The sequence below is a fragment of the Plasmodium berghei genome (genome assembly GCF_900002375.2).
Source record: "Plasmodium berghei ANKA genome assembly, chromosome: 6".
Lineage (NCBI taxonomy): Eukaryota > Apicomplexa > Aconoidasida > Haemosporida > Plasmodiidae > Plasmodium > Plasmodium berghei.
The window spans coordinates 854,693-869,208 of record NC_036164.2 but is presented as its reverse complement, the minus strand read 5'-3'; the positions used below and the strand labels follow the sequence as shown (position 1 = coordinate 869,208).

General features: G+C 21.0%; 3 protein-coding genes across 3 annotated transcripts; 2 read left to right on the top strand and 1 right to left on the bottom strand.

Annotated features, from left to right (window-relative positions):
• Positions 1-409: 409 nt before the first annotated feature.
• PBANKA_0621700 (type 2A phosphatase-associated protein 42, putative) lies at positions 410-1,678 on the top strand (the record flags this gene model as incomplete). The annotated part of the gene is made up of 1 exon (XM_034563863.1): positions 410-1,678. One exon carries the CDS (start codon positions 410-412, stop codon positions 1,676-1,678), a length of 1,269 nt encoding a protein of 422 aa, XP_034420717.1.
• A 3,452-nt stretch (positions 1,679-5,130) lies between these two features.
• On the top strand, positions 5,131-7,361 carry PBANKA_0621600 (conserved Plasmodium protein, unknown function; the record flags this gene model as incomplete). The annotated part of the gene is made up of 2 exons (XM_034563862.1): positions 5,131-6,409; positions 6,550-7,361. The coding sequence occupies 2 exons, from the start codon at positions 5,131-5,133 to the stop codon at positions 7,359-7,361; spliced, it is 2,091 nt and encodes a 696-aa protein (XP_034420716.1).
• Positions 7,362-8,524: 1,163 nt separating this feature from the next.
• On the bottom strand, positions 8,525-13,444 carry PBANKA_0621500 (Rab GTPase activator and protein kinase, putative; the record flags this gene model as incomplete). Its single annotated transcript, XM_034563861.1, has 1 exon — positions 8,525-13,444. One exon carries the CDS (start codon positions 13,442-13,444, stop codon positions 8,525-8,527), a length of 4,920 nt encoding a protein of 1,639 aa, XP_034420715.1.
• Between the last annotated feature and the right edge of the window lie 1,072 nt (positions 13,445-14,516).

Here is a 14,516-nt window from a genome sequence, read left to right as displayed (position 1 = left end):
AAAAGTGCATACGAAGCAATACTAATTATACATGCATAAAAAAAAAAAATATATATATATATAATAAATACGAAATATATGTAACTTCATACCTTAATTACAAATCCCAAATAAATAAAAAATAAAACGTGTAGTTAGCCATACCACAGGCTACTCCAACACACATTTGGAAATTCGTATAATTAATGAAGTGTTATTATATATACAATCTAAAAGCTAGTCACGTTCTACTTAGAAAATTTTGAAAATTCACAAAATAATTTATACATTTATTACTCTCTATATAATACATATTTATGTATATCTTTTTATTCGTACTTTTGAGTAAGAAATATTTAAAAAAATATAGAGATACATAAATAAACGAAAAATAAATATATACATTATATATGTCAAGGGATTACAAACAATGGAGATGAATGTTGTGAGCACACTGTTTGATGAATTGTATATTCTATTTGATGAATATATAATTAATCATAGCAAGCATTTTCACGAATATAAATCCGTTTTTAAAAAAAAAGAATTGATTGAACTAATAAAAAACTATGAAAATGGATTAATACCAACTGAAAAAAATGTTAAGAATAAGGATGAACTTATTGATCATTTAATATATGCATTTAAATTAATTGGAAAATATATAAGCAGTAGTGATATTTTTTCAAAAAATGAAGATGTCGATGATATTCACACAAACTATTTGAAATTTTTATTAATACCTCATATATTAGGTACCTTATGTTATGAAACAATTAATATAGATATACGATTTGATAGACTTAAAGATGCTAAATTATATTTTAATGAATTTATTACTATTGTTAATATATATAATATAGTACAAATAAATGAATATTTATATGATGATAATGATGATAATAAAAATTGTGATCGAGATTCCTATAAAAGTAGTAATGGTACACATAATGCAATAAATAGAAGAAATATAAAAATTAAAAGAGTTAAAGATGAAAAAAAATATCAACAAATATATAATGAACTAGCTAAAACGAATTTAAAAAAACGTGAAAATATAAATTTCACTTTCCATAATGATAATGATAATTTTTATCATGACAATCATGACGATGAAGAATATAGAGAAATGTATTTATCCATAATTAAATATAAATTAATTCAAACCTTAAATACAATAGATTTAATGGATACAGAAATGCTTGTTCTTGAAATGAGAAATAAAGAAATTAGTAAAAAAAATTATGAAAAAAAAAATTATGAACATGGTCATAATTTCCCTTCATTGTCTAATGATAATAAACCCGCTAATAACACTAAAAAACCAGTGATTTTTAAAATTAAAAAAAATATGCAAATTTCAGATATTACACAAATTCGTAACTACTACAAAGAATTAGTTTTTAAACCTTTTCATAATTTACCAACAATTTCGTTAGAAGAATGTGCACAAATCGAATCACAATATGCATTAAAAGGTATTAACAATTCAGAAAATAAAAATAAAAATAAAAAAATAAAAAATAAAAACATAGGAAATAGTGAACTAAGCGATAGCGATGATGATAATGAAGATGATGATTATTATAAAAAGTGTAGGGAAGAAGAACTAGAGAAAGATAAAAATGATCGCGAATGGGATGATTGGAAATATATGCACCAAAAGGGAATAGGGAACAAAAACAGAAATATCACATAAGCTTTTTACAAAAAACTAAATAAATTCTTTTATTTTTTATGTTTGTCTAGCCAATAATATACATTTTCCAATTTGTGAATATTGAATAAAAAACAACACACTTTAAAAGGAAACACTTCAATGAAGTGTGAGCAAAAATAATATTAGCTGTACATACAACTAATTTATATGTACATGTCAAAATTTATCTAATATGTGCACATAAAATGCGAATAATTATGTATATGCATATTATATAAATAATTTGAAGAATAAATATTTTACGTATCCTATCAAACATTTTTTTACATTAAATGTAAATATGAATGATGTATAAATTTTTGTGAGAAATGGTTATATTCGTCGTTATAATTTTTTTGGTTTATATGCTAGCCTTTTTATAAAATTATGTACAGTTTTTTTTGCATGGCATGTACATAATTTTATTGTCGTTGTTTACTATATATTAATATGTGTATTTAACAAATATATGTACATATGTAATGTTAGTTATAATCATAATTTTCTATGTTTCATAAAAAACATATTTCACTGAAATTTTAAACTTCAAATGAGCAATTTTTTTAATTTATATTGATATATATTTTTTCTCCACGATTCCTGTAATACTATAAAAAGCAGGTTACTATATTTGTAATAAATAGCATGCTGATATGATTCAGCAATAATACATGTAACATCAGTTGTTTTATGAAAATATAAAACAACTAAGGAGAAATGAAGATGTAAGTTTTAAAAGGCAAAATATAATGATAAATTAATAAATACAAATAAACAAAATAAACGAACAAATATGAGTTAACAAATAATTAATATAAAAAGTGAATGCGTAAAAATCAATTAAAAATCTCATCATTAACACATAATAATTTATGGTAGAAAACACTTATTTGTATATTTCTTTTCTTTTAAGAATATTATAATTTTTTAATAATAGTATATATTTTATAAAAAATGTATGAAGCAAATTTTATGTTTTTCCTCGCCCCTTTTTATAATATATGAATTGTATATTTTGTGCATATGTACGTTATATATCTAATTATTTTTTTATTATTATATAATATATTTTTTTATAAAGAATAAACGAATTAACTTAAAATTCATGGCAAATTTAGCATAAATATAATTGGAAGCCATTTCGTTGAGTTTGTTCTTATGTATTAATTGTTAATATTTATCTTATCGCTTTTTGTTAGCATTTTGTATTTTTATAATTATATTTTATGATTTATTTATCCCATTTTATGTTCATAACAAATGATTTTGTATAAATTTTTCTTTTTTTTATATTTTTTTCCATTTTTGAAGTTACATCATTACTGCTTATGTCACTATATATATTAACGAATGCTTGAAATTAAGTTTATATTATGGAGATTAGCATAAAAAAAATCGATGGTTAGCTATTTCAAATATATTTAAGTTTATAGATATACATGCATATGTATATAAATTGTGAGACTAATATAATGTGTGCGTTATTCAAACTTGAATATGTTTCACTATATTATTTTATTTATTTTTTTTTTTATGAAATATATTTATTCGTATTATATATTTTTAGAATGAAATTCAAATATAAAATACACACCTGTACTAGTAATAATAAAATATACCATTTTGTAGTTTTTTTATATTTGTTTATTTTCTCATTATTCAAGAATAATTTGCTTATCTTTACATCCCCAATACATAAAATGTTGTGTTTAGTTATGGGCATAACAGTGTTTTAACATTATTTTTATATAGTTTTAAGAATCTTTGTATTAAATAAGATATGTATATATTTTTTTTTACTATACTATTTTAATTAAAAAAAATACATTACGGAATAATAAAAAAACAATAAATGAATGAATGAATGAATGAATAAATAAATAAATGAATGAATGAATAAATGAATGAATAAATAAATAAATGAATAATAAATGAATAAATTAATGTCAGTGGTTATAATAAAAATACCATAGCGTTTGAAACTTGGTGTTCAGATTCGATACCTATAGAAAAATCTTTGACACAATTTAAAGTTGGAATATACTGTTATTTATATACATGTTCATATAATTACTTATGTTTTTTTTTAATATATGCGCACATATTTTAATAATTTTTTATTTCAAATATTTTTATATAAGCCATCATATTATTACCCTTGGTATAATTACCTTCACTATACTCATAATTTTTTTATATTCAATGTTATGTTTTTATATTTTTTTTATTTTATTTAAAAATTAACAAATTTATTATAAGAAAATGTTGTAAAGACATATGGCATAGTATAAAAATATCCCAATATTGAATATCATAAATCAAGAGGGATATATATATATTTATGTATATGTGAAATTGTATTTTTTTTACAAAATATAATGCTATTATTTGTTCATTCATTTTTTCACTTATATATTTAGCTTTTTTTTTACTATTTCTTTATGGGTTTATAATAAAACTTCCCTTATATATCTCTATAACAACTTATATTTATTTTAAAATTTACTAATTGTATTCTTAAAATATTATTCAAATTTTTAGAGATATACAATTGTGTGTAAATAAATCTTAGGATAGTAAAAAAAAAATGTTTGGTTTTTTTTTTTCACATTATATTTTTTTAATTCATGACTGTGAATATACATTTTTATACACACTTTCGAAAATAATTGAACTTGCTATAAAACAAATAAATAAAAGGATTATTGATATGTGCATGTGTTTTAATATATATAACTACTATCAAAAATATGAATGCGAATATAATATCAATGAATACATATTTAGTAATTTATATGTGCGTAATTTAGGCAACCCGAAGTAAGTCTTATTTTGTTCATTTTGTTCATTTTGTTCATTTTGTTCATTTTGTTCGTTGGTTTTTTTTTTTTACTATGAAAAACAAAATTATACATAAATTTAGATATTTTTATAAATGTGCATAAACAATGGATAATATAATATTAATTTTCAATTTATTTTAAAATTCGATTCATTTAATTTATATTTATACTAATTTGTCTATCAATTTAGAAAAATAAAGAGAGTAGTAATGAAATAATAGATATATGTACATACACACATATTTTGTTTCCAAACCTTTTTGCTCAGATCTTAAATATGTATTTTCTACATGTTTGTTATAAATATTTTATCTTAATTTTTTTTTGGAAAAAAGTAAGTAAATATATATATTTACATTAATTTGACTTTTATTATGTATGTATATATATGTATGTGTGTATGTATATATATGTATGTGTGTATGTATGTATGTATGTATGTATGTATGTATGTATGTATGTATGTATGTATATGTATATATATGAGATTTATTTATATACTTGCAAGCGACAAGGCATTTGGAGAAACTTTAGAAATAGTATATATTGTATAATACTATATATGTAACAATATTTTTATGTTTTTTTAATTTGAATACATAATAAATAATGACAAAATCCAAAAAAGTTGATATAATAACAAATGATAATGAAGTTATTAGAAATTCAGAAATGGATGATATGGGATATGATGCCATAAGTGTAACCAATGTAGACTCAGCTACTAGCCCCAATTTATTAATTTTAAATAAAAAAAAAAAAAATCAAAAAAAAAAAAAAAAACATTCTTTTGTTAATTTAAGAGAATGGACAAAGAAAATTCAAGAAAAATATGAAAAAAAAATCAACAAAAATAATAAAATAAATGCAGAAAATCAAAGTACAAATATAAATAATGATAATTCTTTATCTTCTTCCTCATCTAATTCTAGATGTAGTTTGAATCAAAATTTTTACTATCCTTCTGATGAATCCAATTTTGATTCCGATATTGAGCAACGCATTCGACGGCTTCTAAAACTAGAAACTTCGATTATTCCTACAAAAATTAAAAAAGAAAAATTTGACGAACTTGTAAAAGATCAAATAATAAACAAGTCAAATAATCAACAAGAATTGATCGTCAATAAAACGGATACAAAAGAAAACAATTATAATGAATTAGATACTAATATTGAGATATCTAAAAACTCAAATAATACTGATGATAGTAATATTTATAACCAAGATGGAAGTATGGAATTAGACTATGATAATTTAAATATTACACTTAATAATGATATAAAACCTTATAACGAAAATGTAAATACTTCAAACGAAGTACCAAATATAAAACATGATCAAACATTCCCAAAAGAAAATATACAATTAAATAAATTAAATAATATCGAAGAAAATTGTTTTAGCATCAATGAAAAAGAAACAAAAATTAGTTTTCCTGATTCAAATAATTCTGAAAAAACTATAATATCACACGAAATCCATCAAACTGATAAATCTGAAAAGGAAAAAAATAATGAAAATTATGATGGTAAAAAGAATAATAATCAAATTAACAAAAGAGAATCTGAAAAATTGATTGGCAATTCAAATAAAATTAATGATAATATTATAGCATCTTCTGAATCTAACACTAATAAAAATGGTAAGCATCAGTTTGAAAATTATAAACGAAATATCAACACCTCTCCTTCCAATATACCCACAAAAAATGAAAAAGAAAGGGGTGGTAAAGAAAGGGGTGGTAAAGAAAGGGGTGATAAAGAAAGAGGTGGTAAAGAAAGAGGTGGTAAAGAAAGAGGTGGTAAAGAAAGAGGTGGTAAAGAAAGGGGCGAAAAACGATCACCAGAGCAAAGTAAGGACCGAACCCGGAATAATATCAATAAAGGTAATAAAAAAAAAAAAAATATAAAAGCATAATTAAATTGTTAAGACATAGTATAATGCATCGTTTGCGTATGCATACTATTTTCAATCTCAAAATATTTCGAATAGTTTCCTAACATTTCTTAAATTTATTTTATTCAGATATCTCTGAAACGGTTAATCATCGAGATGGAGAAAAAAACAAAAATAACAGCATTGAATCCAATGCCATCAAAAAGGGAAATAATAATGTTAAAAAAAATTCACAAAATAATGATGATAAGGTCAAAGAAAAAGAAGAACCCATGTCATTGAGGCAACGAATTTTAAGCTTTATTCCAGGAAAACATTATTTAACAAAAGACAAGAATCGAGATAACAAAAAAAATGAACATGGAAAAGATGATAATAATACTAATTCGATTAATATTGATCATAATAGTGATAAATATAAAGGAATGAATAGTCATCAAACCTCTGCAAAAAAACATAATCAATATATTCCTAATTCACATAATCCTGATAAAAAAAGAGAACGGACAAAAGATAAAGATGAAAAACAAGATATCCATATTGACGGACATAAAGAAACAGATAGCGAACGAACCAAAAAAAGACCAAGAAATAGAGAAATTGGCAGGGATAGAAACAGAGAAATTGATAGGGATAGAAACAGAGAAACGGGCAGGGATAGGAATAGAGAAGTAGAAAATGAATCAAATATAGCCAGAAAAAGATCACATGGTAATGAAAATGACAATAATCATAATAAAAACAGTAATAGTGTTGTTAGAAAAGTACATGACTATAATTCTTCTGAACGCCCTGAAAAAGAAAGACATATTTATAACTCATCAGATAATCAATCTCGAAAATATCATCCTCATACAAATAAAACAGATGATAACGAGAATTGGGAAACAAAAATGTCAAAATTGAAGGAGAAATTAATAAAAAAAAATATGAACAAATAATATTCTCCTTTTTTTTTGTTTTTTTTGGCACCACCCTATACTTTGTCTCATTTTATGCATATATATATTCCGTAATGTCAATTTGCAAAACACCTACATACGTATATATGCATATACATATGCTAAACAAAAAATCTCAAATCATATTAACATTGATATGCAATAATTATTTCGAGACAATCAAAATATTTTATTATTTTTTTTTTATTTTTTATTATCCTTTTTTTTTGTTTTTAAATTGTTATATTTTTAACAAAATAAGATAAAATCAACAGAATAAACTGATTTGCAAAATTATATTTTTTTTTTTAAACATATATACGATTGTGTATTGGATAAGTCGTTGCTTTTATATTCAAGTATGGGCACCTATATATTTAGCAGTTTTTAAACAATCAGGAAATTACACATTTCGATAAAAATGTTTTATTGCCATAGTTAAAAAAATGTAAACATCCATAAGCATATATGTACTTATAAGCAACTCAAATGAAAGTTGCAAGAAGCTAGCTATTTTTTTATAATTATGTGTGCAATCATATGCATACATGTTTTTTTTTGCATTTATACTATTTGTGACGATGAAGATATGAACGTTCAGAATTATTTACTCAATTTGTATATAAAATTTCTGACCCTTTCAAAAAAAATATATTACATAACATATTTTAATTTTTATAGCTATAAAAATTTATCCCTGTTTAATACTATAAATAACGATTTTTAAATATATATGATAAAAATAAAATCAGCTTATACTCAAAAAATTTTACCTTAACATTAATAATTTATGACAAGCACACAATTTATCAAAAGTGGAAAAACACAATGTATATATCTTTTTATTAGTAGACATTGATATTAATGTAAATAAAGGAAAAAATAATATAGTAATTATGCATATAAAAAATAAAACAATTTAGCTATATATTTATATGAAGGACGGTTTTACAAAGGTTGGCTATTTTGAATGTTTATGGAATAAAAAGAAGAACAAATCAAAGTGCAATAATTATTTATAACATTTATGAATAATTGTATGTATACACGTTGAAATATGTAATAATGGAATAATGGAAAAGACATATAACGATGTGCATATATATACATGTTTTACCCTGTATGATCGCACACACATATTCCCTTCTTTTTTGAAGTGTGTTTTATGTAAAATAATTTGATGGTAAATTATTAACGGCATATTCAAATCCCTCACGTAATATAGTTACAAACATAATTTCTAAATTTAGAAAATTATGTATTATATCGAAATCGAAGATTGCATCACTAAATACAAGAATTATAGTCTTTAAATTAAACTTTAACTCATAATTATCCAAAGTATGATCATCATAATAATCGATATCATATCTCTTTTTACCACTATTGACATAATTTTTATAAATGCCTTTTTTAAAATTTGTAAAAAAAGCATTAACATGTACAGAATTTTTAAATCGCTTGGTCATAAATTTTTCGACAGGACGTGTATCGACAATTATATACTGGTTGAGAGATGACTCATTAGATAAATTTGTAATGTAAAAAAATGGAAACATTGGGAAGCTAATTATTCTTATCATATCTATATTTTTTAATTTAATTTTTTTTTTTTTTTTAATATTTGGTATACTGTAATATATACCCATTTTGTTGGCAATACTACAATCACTTTTATAACACACATTATGATTACTACTATTGTTAACATTATTTATTTTTTTTGTTATTTCCTCATTTTTTTCCTGGCATTTCAAATAGCTACCTTTCTTTTCATATGAAACATATTCATGTAAATTTTTGTATTTGTTTGCTCGATAGCACATTAAAAATTTTTCATAATATTTGCCTATTTTTGACGATTTTGTTTTTTCACCGCATTTTACCAAATTACTACATTTTTTTTTATCAAAAAAATTTACGTTAATATTTTTATCGTATTTCATATCACTACAATATAACCTATTTTCGCTAATCAATTTAGTTTTTTTAGTATTTTTTTTTGTAGAATAATTATAACTACAATGTTTGCAATATATATTTTTCGGAAATTTTTTATTGCATCCTCTTTTCTTTTTAACAACTTTTTTGTATAATCTGAAAGTATTTCTATGTACATAGTATTTACTCCATTCTTGTTTGTTCATAAAATAAGATAGACAATTAATATGATTGCTATATTTACTATTATTTTTAATATTATAATTGTTGTTATTTATTTCAATGTCAGTAGAATAGATACTATGATGATTTGTGTTATGACTTGGAAATGTAGTATACATGATAGAACATATTTTATATAAATATTGAGACATACGTATAATATAATTTAAATTTATCAAATGTGATAAAGTAAAAATATTTTGATAGATTTTATTTCGGGGAGATTTTAAAATATATTTTTTTAAATAACTTAATATGCTTATCGATATAAATAACAAAGAAGATCGTGAATGTATTAATATAAAATCTAAAAGTAAAAAAGAATTTTGTATATCGAAAAAATTACAATATAATGATAATATCCATGATTTTATAATATTTGTAATATTTATTTTATTTTTATAAAAAAATTTAGCTAGCTCAGGAATATAATAGTTTAACAATGTATTAAAAATATATATAAATTCAAATAAATTATATTTATTTGTATATATATCAAGTAAGTAGTTTTTTACTATTTTTTGAACACATTTATAATTTAAATAAAAATTATCATAATATAGTACAGTTATAGGTACAACCAAATATTTCAAATATCGGCTTGTTACTTTTAATTTATTTCTTAACAACACAAGTATTCCGAATACTTTTTTTTGAAATTTTATACTTCCAATTAAATCGTTTTCATCTTTTATTTTTTTCGAAAAAAAAAAATTTCTTTTTACAACTTTTTTTTTTTCATCCATATTAATATCAAAACAATTGTCTTTTCCTTCAAAATTAGCATAATTTTCTAAAATAATATTAAAAGGATAATTATTGTTACATTCAGGATAATAAATTTTTTTCAATTTGTTTGTAATTCCACTATTATACTGGCAAAGCAATATGATGTGTGTTTTTAATTTTTTATTTTTTTCGAATGATTTTTGTTTTAAAATGGTATAATTATAATTGAGAAAAATTAAATAAATAATGTTTCTAATTAATGATGGAAATCCTGATTTAACTTCTTTAATTAATTTTATATTATTTATAGATTCATGTTTTAATATTTTTTGAAAATGTATATATAATCTATATTGGTGAATAAATATAAAATTTCGATTATATAGACAAATATCATTATACTGATTTTTATATGAACAAAACATATCTTTATTATTTTTAATAAATAAATATGCATTTTTTATTATTTCAAAAAATGAATCTAAATATATTCCAACTGTTTTTATATTTATATTTTTAAAACGAAAATTTTCATTTTTTATATCATGATATATGTTTAAAAAATTTGAAAATATGCTACTATCAGATTCGTATGTATACTTCTTATTATTTTGTTTATCTATTTTTAAATTAGGTTGTATCTCTACATTTATAATATTATCTTTATTATTTTCGAAGTTTATATTTTTACATCTTTTACTTATTTCTGTTATATTAGTATTTATCATGCACTGTTTGATGTTCCTAATTTTTTTTTTTTTTTTTTTTTTAAACAAATTAAAACAATTTATAGGAATTTTTCGTATATATTTAATACCATCTTTATTAGTATTTTGATAACCCCAAATCTTAAATCTTCGACATTTATGTTTTTTTCTTATTATATCATTTACACATTTGTCTACATATTCATATTCGTTAAATAATTCGACATATTCTTTTAATATATATTCTTTATACATTGAAAATAAAGAAATACTAAAATATTTATCATTTTTTTTTTTTTTATAAAACAAATATGGTATTTTTAAAATATTACAAGGGTTCCAAACAAAATTAGAATTAGTTAATTCTTCTTCATAGTTATACTTATATAATAAATCAAACCAATAAAAAATATTTTTTTTATCGATATAATATTTTTTTTTTAATTTATTTTTTTCATCTTTTGTGCAATATATATAATATGATATAAATGCATTATGCTGATGTTTATAACTAAGACATTGTCTATTCTTATATCTTTTTATGTTTTCATTATGATCTACTTCAAATATAGAAATATTTTTAAATGATAATGTTTTTTTTTCAAAAAAATAATAATGAGATAGCAAAGAGTTGGCACTAAAATCACTATATGTTAATAATAAGCATTTGTGTAAAAAATTAAAAAAAAATATTTTCTCATTTTTCATACTTGTCAAAAATATTTCTTTCGCATTTTGTTCTAATATATTTATACTAAAAAATTCAGTATATATATTTTCAATTAATTTAATACAATTTATATCAATATTATACTTTATTAAATAGTTCACCATATTTTTAATTATTTTGTAGACTATATTTGGCTGCTTTTTATTTTGAGAAATATCTTTTCTTCTATTTTCTATATTTACACTAGTTTTACTTTTTATGCCATCCTTTTTTTCATTTATTATTTTTTTTTTAGTGTATCGATTTTCAAACAATTTGTAAATATTGATATTTATCAAACTTATATGTTTTTTTTTTCTTAACTTACTTGTTTTACTATTTGAATAATAAGCAATATATGTATAATATAATTTTATATATAATAAAAGTATAAAAATATTTTCAATTCTATTTATAACATCATCTTTTTTTAATAGACTGCTAACAAAAAATTTTAGCTGTTTCTGTTTATCATAGTTTTCTTCTGATTTGTTCATATTTTTTTCGCTCATACGTTGTTGTAATATATTTTTAACAACTTTAAACGATTCATATATTTTATTAATTTTTTTGTATTTTCTAATATATCTATCCGTTTTCTTATTTTGTTCAAAATCTGAATCACAGGATTGATTATTTATTTTTGTAAATTCGGTTTGTTCAGAATTTATAACTTCACTTACTTTTGAACAAAAAAAATTAGAAAAAAATATATCTATTATAAATTGGAAATCTATTAGTCCGTTTATTATTTGAATTATCACAATTCCAACACTAAATATGTCTATGTGTTTATATAAATCATAACTTATTTTTATTTTTTGGTTTTCAAAAAGATTCAAAAAAATAAAAAAGGGCCCAAAATATAACATATCCTCACTAAAATTATAATATTTGAAATAATTTTCGATAAAGATATATTTTTTTTTTTTTTTTTTTTTTCTTTCTATTTTTTTATCATTAAGACTAGCCAAAGGTGAATTCAAAATACGTTCTTCACAATTTTCTGATAAATCAGACAAGTATTTAGGGTACTGAATATTTCGCACACTGCTCAATTTACTTTCCTTGATCATACGATTTTCCATAGACATTATATGATCAAGAAATAACTTTTTACTAAAAAATTCTTTGTTTTTTTTTTTCGAATTATATTCATAATTGTCAAATAAATAAGATATACAATAGTTGTGTAATTTTATTTTTCCTTTTGATGTTATTAAAATATTATAAGGCGTTATGTTTAAAAAATGGATATTCTTTGAATGCAAATATTCAACCCCTTTAAGTATTTCATATATTATTTTTTTTAAAACTATATGATTTATTATTTTTGTTTGTCCATCCAATTTTTCATTCATATTTACACACATTTTAGAGGGTTTTGTATTATTTTCTTGGCTTTTAATTCCAAATATTTTCCTTAGACATTTAAAATGTGCAATATTTTTATTCTCTCCATTTAATATATCATATAAGGACAAACTGTAATATTCCGAAAATATATAATAATCATTATTTTTTCTATTTATATTTATATATCGACATATATTAGGATGATTTAGTTTTTTTATTTTCTCAAATTTGCTTGCAATCATATTATATTCATTTTGTTTTACATAATTTTTAGCATTATACTCCCCATTTTTTATTATTTTATCTTTTTTTCCACATTTTTCATTTAGACCTTTTTCACATAAGGAGTATTTCTGAACTCCTAGGAGGAATTCAGATGATTTACAACGTTCGAAAAATCTGTTCATATAATTATCCATGGGGATATTTTTTTTTTGGAATTTGTTTAAGTTTATGTGAAATTATAATTCGATTTCATCATTAATATGTTAATATTTCCCTTTTCCTATTTTTACATGCATAGGCAATAATTTTTTCATAATTTTTTTTATGAAAAAAATAAAAAGTTATACAAAAGTTTCTATGTGCTCATATGTGTACCTATGAAGCCTAATCTAAATCAAGGGGATTATATTTACTTGTTTATTCGGCATATACATCCCCCCTTTTTATTCGTTTTTTTTTTTTTTTTATTTTAACTTTTTTTTTTTTGTGCATAAAAATTTATAATTTTTCTTGCATTATCATAATTTTTTAAAACAGTCGAATTTCATGTAGCTAGTTTCTCCCTTTGATATTTTTCATAAATTTATATTTTTTTTTTTATATTATTTAATATTTTCATTTACAAATTAAGTCATCATACTCACAATATCAATCAAACTGATATAATATATCCATTATCACATATAATAAAAGCACTTCAGTATGCATATACAAATATATATATATGTGTGCGTGGAATAGTTCCTCAATTAACTTACACATAGAAAAATTGCTATCTATAATCTTAAAAAAAAAAGTATTAAGCTAAATTAACACATACAAAAACATATAGTAGTTCTAAAATGATATATAACCAGACTTAATAATACACCGCTCTTTAATTATACTGTTTTTATGACATACCTTTTCATATGTATAATCTATAAATATTATGATTAAAAAAAAAAAAAAGAGATAATACATACAATATATTGTTTCATAGAAATATATTTAATTCAAGATAAAGTTTTTTTCAATCTATAAGAATAATATAAATTTAGTAATTTTTTTTTTAATAATTTAGACTATAGCAAAGAGGAATTATCATTGATACAATTTTTTAGGGATGTTTATATTTCTTAATTTTTTTTAATGTCCCATAAAATATATATCTTTATATTTTTCAAAGTTTTCAAAATAATTTTCCATATAACTACAAAGTATTTGTATACATATAAAATATACACATATATGTTTTATTATCCAATACATAAATTTTACTATATT